This window comes from Podarcis gaigeae, assembly GCF_964106915.1.
Source record: "Podarcis gaigeae genome assembly, chromosome: 9".
Lineage (NCBI taxonomy): Eukaryota > Metazoa > Chordata > Lepidosauria > Squamata > Lacertidae > Podarcis > Podarcis gaigeae.
The window spans coordinates 22,630,830-22,643,213 of NC_139685.1; the positions used below are offsets into that span (position 1 = coordinate 22,630,830).

General features: G+C 44.3%; 1 protein-coding gene across 1 annotated transcript in view; it reads right to left on the minus strand.

Moving 5' to 3' along the window:
• Positions 1-5,290: 5,290 nt before the first annotated feature.
• SLC30A9 (solute carrier family 30 member 9) overlaps positions 5,291-12,384 on the minus strand; it is a 33,091-nt gene continuing 25,997 nt past the window's right edge. The window contains exons 15-18 of the mRNA XM_083754989.1: positions 11,014-11,179; positions 10,663-10,792; positions 9,169-9,282; positions 5,291-7,471 (exon numbers count right to left, since the gene is read on the minus strand). Coding sequence (XP_083611115.1) covers positions 7,427-7,471; positions 9,169-9,282; positions 10,663-10,792; positions 11,014-11,179 — 455 coding nt within the window. The 3' untranslated portion in view covers positions 5,291-7,426. The remainder of the gene's footprint in view (positions 7,472-9,168; positions 9,283-10,662; positions 10,793-11,013; positions 11,180-12,384) is intronic.

Genomic DNA, 12,384 nt, shown 5'->3' on the forward strand with positions numbered 1-12,384 from the left:
AAAGTCAGAACAGCTTACGGTGCTGAGCTGCTGCCCCCCCCCCCCATTCTGCAGCAATATTACCTCAGTTAAACCACATTTAGCCTTCTGTTTTATGGCACCACATCTGGTTTGGGCTTCCTCACTAGAATAGGGATAGCCAGCATATCATGGAATACAACTCCCATGAGCCTCAGCCAGTAGCTAGGGATGAGGTGAGTTGTAGTCCTCAACAGAGCAAGATGGCTCCCTCTGCTCTAGGACCTCTTCGATTAGCAACACTTTCAATATATATATAACCTCAAATTACTTCCACCCACAACTACCACCTTTCTTCCCAGTACATTTGACTGATTGCCCTACCCTTTCATGGCAGCCTCTACTGTACATACAAGCAACAGCAATTCCTGCATTCGAATGCCATCGCAATCCCAATGGCCTCTGGGGAAATACGTCATTTGCCTTATTCTTTCTGAATCTTCCTCCCATTTCTGTAGCAGCTTTTGAAGCTTGTGTATCACTTCTGCACGGACCCCAGTGCCGACATCCCTTTGCTCTTTTTTCTATGACAAAATATTTGTGGCCATACTGTGACCAAGAACTCATTACTCCTAATATTCCTCTCGTTCTCGTGTCGTCAATTCTATTAACGATTTGTCCTGTGTCAAGTAAATGAGACTTAGGGATAGACAAATTCCTGATGCTGTACAAAGTGAATAGTGTAATATAGGCTAGTATGTTTTGGTGAGGATTTCTATAGGATGTGTGAATTGTTTTCTATGTGACATCAGGCTACACCTTTCTTTTAAGGAAGTAAGTGCATAAAAGTTTAGACAACTTTTTAAAAACAGTGAATATTTTTTGATTATAAAGAGACATTTGTTACTAGAGTTTACTATTTCAAGTGTTAACTCTTATTTAAATATTGGGTTTTTATTACTACATGCCTCCATTTGTTCTGTTGCATAAGAGTGCACAATAATAATAATAAAAATAAAAACAGCCTCTGCCTTGTGTTTGGTGTGCAGAATGTTTATCAAGCATTCCACAAATGGGGAGACACCGCGGAAATGGCCCGTTCTCGTGCTGCCACCTTCCGGACCTCACTTGGAGGAGACACACAAAGGAAAGCCTCCGATGATGATCACAGGATTCGGGTCGGTTCACATGGGGAGAGGCAGCTCTTGAGGTATTGCAGTCCTGAACCGGCTTTATAGGCCAAAAGGAGCACTCTGAATTGGGCCCAGAAACTAATTCGCAGCCAGTGAAGTTGGGGCAGGATTGGTGCAAGATGCTCAAACCATCTTGCCCCAACGTGGTCTTCGAATTGAGGTTTTCAAACCGTCTTCAGAGGCAGCCCAACGTTGTCCAATTCACTCGAAAGCAGTGCCAAACACCTGCAAATCGCCCCCTGCAAGGTTTGGTGGTGCAAAAATCTAATCTAGAAGTTACCAGAACATAGATAAGACGTTAGGCTATCCCTGTCCAGATAGGGGCGTAGCTGGGCCACCAGCCGAAGTTGATGGAAGGCACTCTGGGCCATTGAGGCCAACTGAGCCTCAAGGGACAGCAAAGGATCCAGAAGGACCCCCAAGCTACGAACCTGCTCCTTCAGAGGAAGTGTAACCCCATCAAGAGCAGGCAGCCTCCCACCCATCTGGTCTAGGGAACCACCCACTAACAGTGCCTCAGTCTGATCTGGACTGAGCTTCAGTTTGTTGATTCTCATCCTATCAATTACCCAGGCAAGACTACTGGGAGTAAACACAATAACACTGTCTAAAAGTGTGTTTTTTAAGGTACTGTCCCCACCACCTCCTTCTGGGGGTGTCTGCATATGGCCTAAGTACCACATACTAATTTTGCTATTCAGTTCAATATATAATTTGAGGGGATTTCCTCAGTAAGCAAGTTTTTGCAGAAAGAGGGAGGTGTCTGAGCTCAGGTGGGCTCAGGCTATTCAGTGAAACCCAAACAGAGGCTGCCACAACACGAGCAAATCACTTGTCAGAAATGCTATTTCATTACTCAAGCATGAGTTACGCATGTGCATTGGACTCTGACTAAATCCATGGTGAAGTGGGGTGCTACTGAGATATCTAGGACTTGGCAAAGGTCAAGTGGGATCCCTCCAAGGTCACACAAGTCGAAATGGGGAACCCTGAGTTGTTCATAGCACAGTGGCAATCCAGACATAGGAAGAAAATGGTGCAGAAAAGAATCAGCTGGAAGCAAAAGCAAGCTTAACATAATGCCATTTGAAAGATACCAGGGAGGGACAGGTCAAGAGAGTGATCCAAGGGGACTTATTTGATCCAGAAAGTTAATCCCTTAGTTATTCCCAGGTCTGCATAAAGTGTGTACATGCTAATTTTTATCTGTATAGGTGCAAATCTAAGTTTTCCCCAAATTCAGCTCGGAAAGACTGTGCAATGCTGTCCAAACTCACTGTCACAAGTACGGCACAGTTACACCTTGGAAAGTGAACGGGACTTCTATAAATGCAGGTGTCAAGCACATCAGACTTGCGGTCGATTTTACAACATTAAAAATATATCTGCAGATTCACCATTTTATTCCATGTCTTCAGTAAACCAGATGAAGCTTGTTTGGCTAAAAAACATAAATACATATCCTGAAATTTGGTCTGGCTGCCATGATTGGTACACAGATGGGAGAAAAAGAAAAATCAAGGTGTCTTCATAAAATACTTTTGCATAGAAACCACATCAAATGCATTCATGAAAGCAAACCAAAAATGTGTGATGAAGTGGACTAGAGTCCATGAAAGGATATGCCATTATAATAATGTGTTTTAAAGTGCCACAGGACCCTCTGTTGTTGTTTTCAAACCAAAAGCAAAAAAACTTCTCAATCTAGTTACTACACTAACTAAAACACTGCACAAAAACCGGTGTTAATGGTTTTCACAGACGGTTCAGAAATATCTTGTTAAAATATTATACAGTGGTACCTCGCAAGACGAAATTAATTCGTTCTGCGAGTTTTTTCGTTTTACGAGTTTTTTCGTCTTGCGAAGCACGGATTCCCTGGGTATTAACGGTTTTAAGAAAAAGGAAACAAACTCGCAAGACGTTTTCATCTTGCGAAGCAAGCCCATAGGGAAATTCGTCTTGCGAAGCAACTCAAAAAACGAAAAACTATTTCGTCTTGTGAGTTTTTCATCTTACGAGGCATTCGTCTTGTGAGGTACCACTGTACCCAGGAAAGAGAAATTACGCTGTGATGTGCAGTATCAAAAATTTCAGGTATCATTCATCCAAAATCTCCAGAAATGCTCACAAGGTGTCATTCAAAAACGCATGGCATTGAGCCAGTATCTATGCCGTTTAGCTGTGGTTGCTCACGGCCTTCAGGATTCCAATTCTCAGGTTCTGCCACTTGACATTCAGCTGCCTAATCCAAGGCTCTTCAGGCTTCTATAACAGAGATGCAGAATGTGTGGTTCTCCAGATGTTGTTGGATTACACCCCCTTCATCCCTTGCTATTGGCCACACAGGCAGGGGGTGGTGCGTGTTGGCGTTCCGCGACATCTAGAGGACCACAGGTTAGCCTTGCTTGCTCTACAGCATCAGAACCATCCACGGCATCAATAAAAAGGTAGGCAAAAAGGATCACACCTTAACAGCGCAAAGAGCTAAGTCCACAAAGCAGAAAACAAACATACGAGTACCAAATACAACCCCAGTTCTGCATACAGTCTATAAAAAAATATTTTGTAGATCTTGGGCCAGTGCTCATTGTGCATCATAAAGAACGACAACTCAAGAGAATCCCGAATAAACATTCTTTCCATTATTATGCCGGTACACAATTAATTCCATGAAAAGTGGATTGCCAGTATCATGACTGGTCAGCAAAAATATGTGCAAACTTCTATTTCACAGTGGTTTGGACACGAGACGCATGACCACCAGAAGATTACTGTTCACAAATATCAGACGGTCCCCCCCACACACTTATTGTTCGTTTTATTCAGATGTCAGTACTACATCAACAATCTCTTCCACGGTGAGGCATGTGCAGATACCTAAAGGCAGTTGTGTGCAACTTTTTACTGCAAGCAAGGATTTGTGGAGTGGAATCTTTACCCAACAGATTAGAAGAGGGATAGAATGAGCAGGGACACTTCTACCCAAGCAGATTCTCTTCTTCCCAAGGCAGGTTGAGATGTTGAGACAAGAGAGGAGCATTTATCCCATAATCCCAATGAGAGTCAAGAGTAGTCCTCATTTCAACAGCCATTCAGCCCACTCTAGTCTTGGCCTATGCAAGGAGGACACTCTAGCTCAGGGGTTTTCCAAACTTGGATCCCCAGCTGGTTTTGGACTACAACTCCCATCAACCCTATCTAGCAGGACCAGTGGTCAGGGATAATGGGAACCGTAGTCCAAAAACAGCTGCAGACCCAAATTTGGGAAACACTGCTCTGCTTCCCAATCCTATCCCCTCCCAGGCACTTTTTACACCCTTGCTCAGGCACATCACTAAGAACGACCTGCCCCACACTTGGAGAACCACTGAAGAGGCAACCTTTACAGATCAGAACATGCTGTGCTGGCTGGGGCCAATGCAGTTCAAAACATCTAGAGGGCACCAGATTCACAAGCGGAGGAGACCACTCACCAGCAGGAGATCAAAGGCCACTACTGATGAGATCAAAGTGCACTACAAATGAGAATTCGCTGCCTATTAAAGTTTATACAGATATTTACACCTTACCTTTAAACAGAGCACTAAGTTACATTTTCAACAAACGTATTATTAATCTAGTATGAAGTCTAAAGCCAGCCTTGCAAATAAGTCTGCAAAGGGTAGAAGCCCAGACAATTCATCCTGGTCTGCCTCCATTTCCTTGGAAGCTTGGAACCCAAAACAAACAACTTATTTTAAGTTTCCCTGCCCATTTGCCTAGAGGAGATTCCTACTTGCCATGTGTAACCAAGTGAGTGACCATTTGCAAACCCACCCGAAGCACACTTTGCAAGGAAACAAAGCTCCCCTTGAAATTAATGTCCCTATACTTCTCTTGATCCATAAGATGCTCTCAGCAGACAGAACCATTCAATAGATGTGCATATGTAACTCAAAGTTACATCTCTGTTTGTTTTGATGTGCATACCTCTTTAACCATTGCATCTACCAGAGGTGTGTGCAGAGAAGCTCCCTGTATGCTGGAAGAAGTGCAAATGATTGAAAAACAGGTTGCCCATAATATAGTTTGGGGGTGAGGAGGACCCTCAGCTGCAATTAAGCATTTACTAAGAAATTGCCCTTGAGAAATCAAGATTTTAAAAAACCAAAGAGCGCCTTTACTTCTAAATTTATGTAATAAAGTTATCATTACGTACTAATTACAATATGTACATTTCTGAAACCTAAAATCCAAAACAGTACCATAAAAATGCATGCTGTTGTTAATTTCCATGTTGTCAAGAGGCATGCTAGTTCAAAGTTACATTTACTTTTCTTATTGGCCTTTATTGGCATAAGTTACGTTTACTTTAAAAAGCGACATTTTAAATTTAGAAAGTAAGCCAATGCTGATCCATTTTAGTCTCCAGCACAGTTGTTTTAAAAATTATTATTATCCATATATCTTGCTTTGCACAGCAGGTTTATGTATCATTGTTCCACAGCACTATCAAGGCCACTGAATCTGGAAATTCAGCCTTCGGGCCAAAGTCATTTCAATAAGCAACTCCTACTTTTTTAAAGTACCTCCCTTACAACGCAACTTTACCACTGAAGTTTCGCTTACTGAGAGCTGGCTGGCACGTGTGCACATCACGTTTGCAGACATCAAATGGTGACACATTTCTATAAAAGTCATCACAGATCCAGGACTAAAGACGGATAAAATTGCATGACATTACCTAGCAACAAAGTCCGCTTACACACCGAGTGCTGAGTGATGCATATATGTCTGTGTGAACCAGCCCCAAACCTGCATGATTCATGTTCAGTTTTAGCCTCTGCTAACGATAAAGGTTACAGTCCTCTTATACCACTTACCTTCAGAGTACATTTCCTCTGACTTTTACAAAATTCGTCCAAGTTAAATAGTGCCAGGATTGTCACCCAGCCTCAAGAGCTTACAATCTGGATTCCCACTTCTTCCTGGCTACCACTGCAAACAATATTCAAAGCCCCAGTACTGAACTTTCTACGTTTAAGTGAACTGTCACTGTTTTATTCCCCACAGACGAGAAGTTTCATGTTATAAACCACAGCTTGCCATTCAGAGCGACATAAGCAGTGCAAGTTAGAAATAAATATTCTGGCTGGAATCCAAATGGTTGTTTCCAATTCTGCTTCGTGCTGTTTTAGAGGGATTTTGGACTGTGTCTTCTTCAAAAAGCAGAGGCATTAAATTATTGTGGAGCTGTTTTTTTTTTTTATAAACTACCCTCTGTTTTGAAAACAGTTTTCTGTTTAAGAAACACAAGTCTAAAGTCATCTTAGGTGTATGGAATTGGTTGCACAGTTGTTTGGATGATGGAGCCTCTTTATAAATAGCCTCAGTGCATTTTAGAGCATGCTAAATGTTCCACACCAAATGGATGATAAAACAATACTACCCTAAGATTCTGAATAGAAGGTGATGCCACCCCACAATTGCCTCCCCCCCCATCATTCCAAGTGATACCTACAACTTTCATCTAGGGGATTAGGCTGAACTATTAGGGAGACGCAACACAGTAGTGGCTACAAAACAATGCCATTTCCCCCGATTCCACGGGTGGAATATTTGCAGGCTTTGCTGGGAGCAACTATTGGACCACAACACTACTGTAAGGAAGGAGCCATATGACAAGTTCCTATTTACTCATATACTCTCTGCACGCTTGCTCTAGAGCAACGAATTGGATCACTCAAGTGGGTCTGATCAAATTGTCAAGAACCATCAAAACACTACAAGGAGGAAGGTTACCAGCTCATGATACTGGGTGAAAGGACAGAATTCTCATTACGTTCATAACATGAAAAGTCAGAGAAGGCTACAGAATTGGAACACAGCCATTTGACTCAAGGAGGGAGGAAGCCTTTAAAATTGGGCATGGAACTCTAATATACGCTTAAGAATAGCAGCTGCATCAGAGCTAATGTGCAAATGAGATACAAAACCTTGGTCTAGGGCAGCAAATATATAGTGTGCATTTTCAGAAAATGACATTTCAATAACTTATTTAAATTAAAAGTTTCTAGTCCCAAGTATTCCTCTCCGCTACGCTTTCAGGCGGCAACCAGCTGTCCTGGAAAACCAGTTCAAAGGAAGCCGTTCACTCTGGGAGGAAAACCAGCACTGAGAGAATCGGAAAGCTGAAATGTGATGACATCTTTTGAGATCCCGGCAGTTTCGGATGCTGCTCCGCTCCTCAGTTTGGCCGATCCGGAAGACTTTAAAAGCTGCTTCCGTGTAGACTACAATATTTCCAGATCCACGTGGCGCACCTCAGGATTCAATTTCTGAAACGAAAACCATAATGCCTTTAAACAAGCACGTGGGAAGAATGTCGACACCGCACAATGGATCAAATCTTGGATTTGAGTTGAGGCAAGGACCCAAGTTCAGAGCTCTGCTCAGAGGCTCTCTTAGCAGCCTGGAGTGATTCACCTCCTCAGGCTGAGTGAGGAGAGGATAAAAAGGGAGAATCCCATGTACATGGTCCTGAGTTCCCTGGAAGAAGCATGTGATCAGTACTGAACACATGCAAAATAAATCATTCGGATTTAACATTTTATTATTCCATCCTGTCTCTGAGGAGCTCAGGGTGCTTTCCATGGTCTTCTCGGACACTCGCGTTACCATGAAAAACTGCCTGCGAGGTGAAGAGATAACAACTGACCAGAGGCCACATAACACGTTCCACAACTGAGCAGGGACCTGAATCCAGGCCTCTCCCTTCCAAATTCAACACTCCACTCACTGCTCCACTTTTGTCCTTGTGGACTTGCTGATTACGTTTCTGGGCAAGTAGAATCATAGAAGAGTTGGAAGGGAATCTAAACTAAAGCATCCATGACCGTGAACAACAAATTCTTGATGTAGGCATCCTCAGCTACTTTTTCTGAAGTGCTCCCTTCCATCGCAGTGGGGCTTCTTCAGGAGGCTGTTCCCAAAACAAGGTGGCCAGAGAAGCCAAGAGGCCAGTCATGGGGAAGCTCCAGCCTCTGGGCCTCTCTCATTCTGGACCTTGGGGCTCTTCCCAGGCCACACACCATCCTTGTACTCTCTGCACTTTGTGCCTGGTTGGAAGGTGTCCCTGAACTTTGATCATGCATCTTTATTTCCCTGGATTTTGGAGGTAGGGCAACTACTGTATTTATCGCTCCATAATACGCACTTTTTCCCTCTTAAAATCTAAGGGAAAATGTCTATGCGTCTTATGGAGCGAATGTGTGGTCCCTGGGGCTGAGGGGGGGAACCCGGGCTTCCCCCGCCAGCCCCCACAAGCTCCTGAGCAGCTCTGGGGTAGCCCGCGAAGCCTCCGCAGGGCAGCGGGGAGCCTTCATCCCATTGCCCTGGGAAGGCTTCACGCGGCTATCCCTGGCTTTTGTGGGAGGTGGGGGAAGGGACAGATCAAGGCTCTCTCACTTCCCCCACCTCCCGCAAAAGCCCCCAAGAGCCGCACTCCCTTTAAAGAGCTGCATGGAGTGTGTGTGTGGCTCTTGGGGGCTTTTCCCCAAGGAGGGCTGCCCTTTTCCCTCCACGGGGAAAAGCCCGCAAGCGCCGCACACATGCTCTACGCAGCTCATGAAAGGGAGCGCTGAGCAGAGCCTGGGATGCATACAGGCTCTGCTCAGTGCTCCCTTTAAATAATTTTTTCCCCTTGAATTCCCCCCCCCCCCCAAAAAAGTAGGTGCGCCTTATGGTCAGGTGCACCTTATGGAGTGAAAAATACGGTAGCTTGCTTTTGCATCTAGCCCACCACTGATGTGCAGGCCCCAGAATGTTGTCCATAAGGGAATGTTAGCCCCTGGACAGAAACAGGGTTCCCATCTCTGCTCTGGGTCTTTGTTTACAACGTTTTAACCACCCGTGAACCTGAAATGGGCATATTCGCCTAACGGAGCCTCAATTACAGAAGGAGAGCGTTTCCCGCCGAGGCCGGTTCCGCAAAGACGTACTTCTCCTTCTCCTTTTTCACCAGCCAAACTCTTACCTTCAGCTCCTTCTCAAGCCGGTCGACTTCTGCCCCTAGCGTGTCAATTATATTTTCGCCATGTTTCAGCATGAAATTCTCTAATTCTTCAGGAGTCGTCACCTGCTGGATTTCCTGCCGTGAAGTTAAGCAAGCAAGCTTTTAAAAGTGGCAAGGGGGGAAATAACAAATATGCTTTCCTATCTTGTAAATGCAAAGACTTTTCCACGTAACGGGTCATGCCATGCTTTAAAAAAATGGGAGAATGAACCTATTTTCACTAACTGCTTAAACTCAGTGTTGGCATAGAACTGGACTGTCAGCTGGCAGTGATATCTATTAACTGGATATATTCATGTTATATGTATTCCAAGTTTGTGAGCAGGTGCAGAAAATCCACAGAGCTAAGGACCCTTGAGAATCTCAGGCTTTTATTTATTTTTTTAAAAAAAAGGTTTCTAATGCTTACAGGTGCAAGGTTAAGCTTCAAAGTCTACAGGCATCGCCTGGTGAAATCTCCAAAGCCAGAATTTTATTTGAACTTTTGGTAGGGAGATGATAAAGCATAGGCAGCTTGCTGTCCTTCTCCAGAAATGCAGAAACATGCTTACAACCACTAAGGAGATGAACACGAACTAGCTTAAACTGCACTACTCACTCAGGCTGCAGAATCCCCAGTGCAGAATATGAATTAGCTTAGCACAGTTTTCTGTTTAACTAGATGTTACAAGCAGACCTCATTATTATACACCGTTTACAATATCCTTCATTTTTAAGAACACACTTCTTAGAAGTTAAGAAGGCTTCCTTTTAAAAACACACACACAAAAAAAGGATAAGTTTTACAGTAATGAAAACCATACCATGTTAAAAACTGAATTATCAGAGCAGAACTAAATACAAAGGACACAATCCAGGCAAAAGTTAGCCTTTTACATTCCATATGTTTTAACTTTCCTAGAGCTGAATGTCTGTGAACATTCTAAGGCATCACATCAGCTCAGCCAAAAAATAATCCCCTTCTCATTAACGTAGGATTAAACAATTCCTCATTTATGTTGTTGTGAGCTGTGAAGTAAAGCTACATTGTAAATAATTCCCTGTTGTATTTACAGTGGAACCTCGGTTGTCAAACATCGGTTGACAAACATTTTGGCTTTTGAACACCAAAAACCCAGAACTGCTTCAGTTTTCTAACGATTTTAGGAAGCCGAACATGCCACGTGGCTTCCATTTTGAGTTTCCCTATTTGTACTAAGGCTTCCACTTTCAGTTTTTGAATATTTCGGAAGTCAAATGGTCTTCTGGAACAGATTACGTTCGAAAACAGAGGTTCCACTGTACTTGTCAAAAGTGTTCTATGCCAGCTTGAAAACCCACAAGGCAAATTTGTATACAGCCTATAAACTTTAGAGGAATTGTGTATAAATACAAAGTACATATACCACTGATTTGGGGGTTTTTAAGTGCACTTAAGAAAAACTACTGAAAACAACCACGCGTATTTATGCATACTTGTAGCAGCTGTTCAATGTCTTGTTTCTCCAGGTAAGACCGAGTAACAACCCGTCCATCAAAGTCGACTTCTGCTTTGAATCTCACTTTACTCATTCCCATATCTGTGGCTTTAACATCATGAATGGCTCTGAGACAAATATTTTGTAGGATGTGGTGGGACAAAGCAAAAACAATTAGGTGTTTCGAGCTGCCCAAGCAAACGGCCACATGACCCAAAACTTTCTTCCCATAAAAAAAATCCAAAGTTTACTTGAAAGAAGAACTCATTATTCCACCCATTACATGCTCTGTCTTTTTTGTTGATGTTTTTTGCCATCAAATAGATCCTTCCCCACCCAACTCTCTTACCTTACAGCAGGATCACTTTCCAGTAACTCTGTAAGTTTCTGTAGCTGGTCAGGTTGGATGGATCTTCCCAGCAGAGCTTCAGTGTTGGTGTAAATAAGGAAGGCTGATACAGCTCCCAGCAGTGTCCCCACACCAAGGGACCCCAGGCTGTCGTAGTATGGGTTACCTGAAAGGATACACACAGACACAAATTCATTTCTCAAAAGGGATTGCTGTTGTGTGCCTTCTCCATTTCTCTCGGTGGAGATGATCACTTAGGGATGAAGCTATGCTGCACTCACACTTTTCGCTACGTAACCTGATGACCAAGGGAAGAAGGCTCAGAGCCTGGGGAATGGTGGCGGGAGAACGATGAGTGGGCAGAGGGAGAAGACTGGGGAGGGAAGAGGTGCTGGAAGCTGAAGAGGCAACAGGGCTTAGTGAGCTGGGAGAGTATGTGGCAGAGAGGAGCCCAGAATCAGAGGCAGAAGCTGAAGCAGAGGAGGAGGGAGGCCAAGAGGCAGAAGGGAGTTTGGCTGGTGAAGACTCATAGGTGTCTGCAACAAGCTCCCCTCCCCGCTTATCTCCCAGGACCAGAAGAGGCATGAAATGGGTGGAGGAGAGATTGGCTTCATACAGGCACAGTCTCCAATTGCTCCAATAGAGGGCTGTGTGGAGGTGGGGCCTTTCACTCTCAGCAACTGATCCTACTTGCCCAGTAGAGGCAAGACCTACTGGGGATGAGCTTCTGTAGTCATTAGACCCGACACTTCAACAAGTCTGCGCAGACTGCATTCTTGCTAAAAAAAAACGTTAACTCCAACTTGCACAGTGTGATTTACTGCTGGCTTGCTCCCAATGCCACGTAATGGATGGGGCAAGAGTGACGAATGTAAGTTACAGTATTATGCAATTCACACATATAAAAGTCATCACTAACCAGAAGGGTGAGGAGGGAGTTAAGGTAGGTAGGAGCAGAAATGGCCAGTTAAGGTCTCCATTTAATTAAAATTGCTCTAACCCGCTCTTGGGGAGAAAAAGTTGTATCATGATCAATAAAGGTAAAGGTACCCCTGCCCGTATGGGCCAGTCTTGACAGACTCTGGGGTTGTGCGTTCATCTCACTCTATAGGCCGGGAGCCAGCGCTTTCCGCAGACACTTCTGGGTCACGTGGCCAGCGTGACGAAGCTGTTCTGGCGAACCGGCACCAGAGCAGCACACGGAAACGCCGTTTACCTTCCCGCTGGTAAGCGGTCCCTATTTATCTACTTGCACCCGAAGGTGCTTTCGAACTGCTAGGTGGGCAGGAGCTGGGACCGAGCGACGGGAGCGCACCCTGCCGCGGGGATTCGAACCGCCGACCATGCGATCGGCAAGTCCTAGGCGCTGAG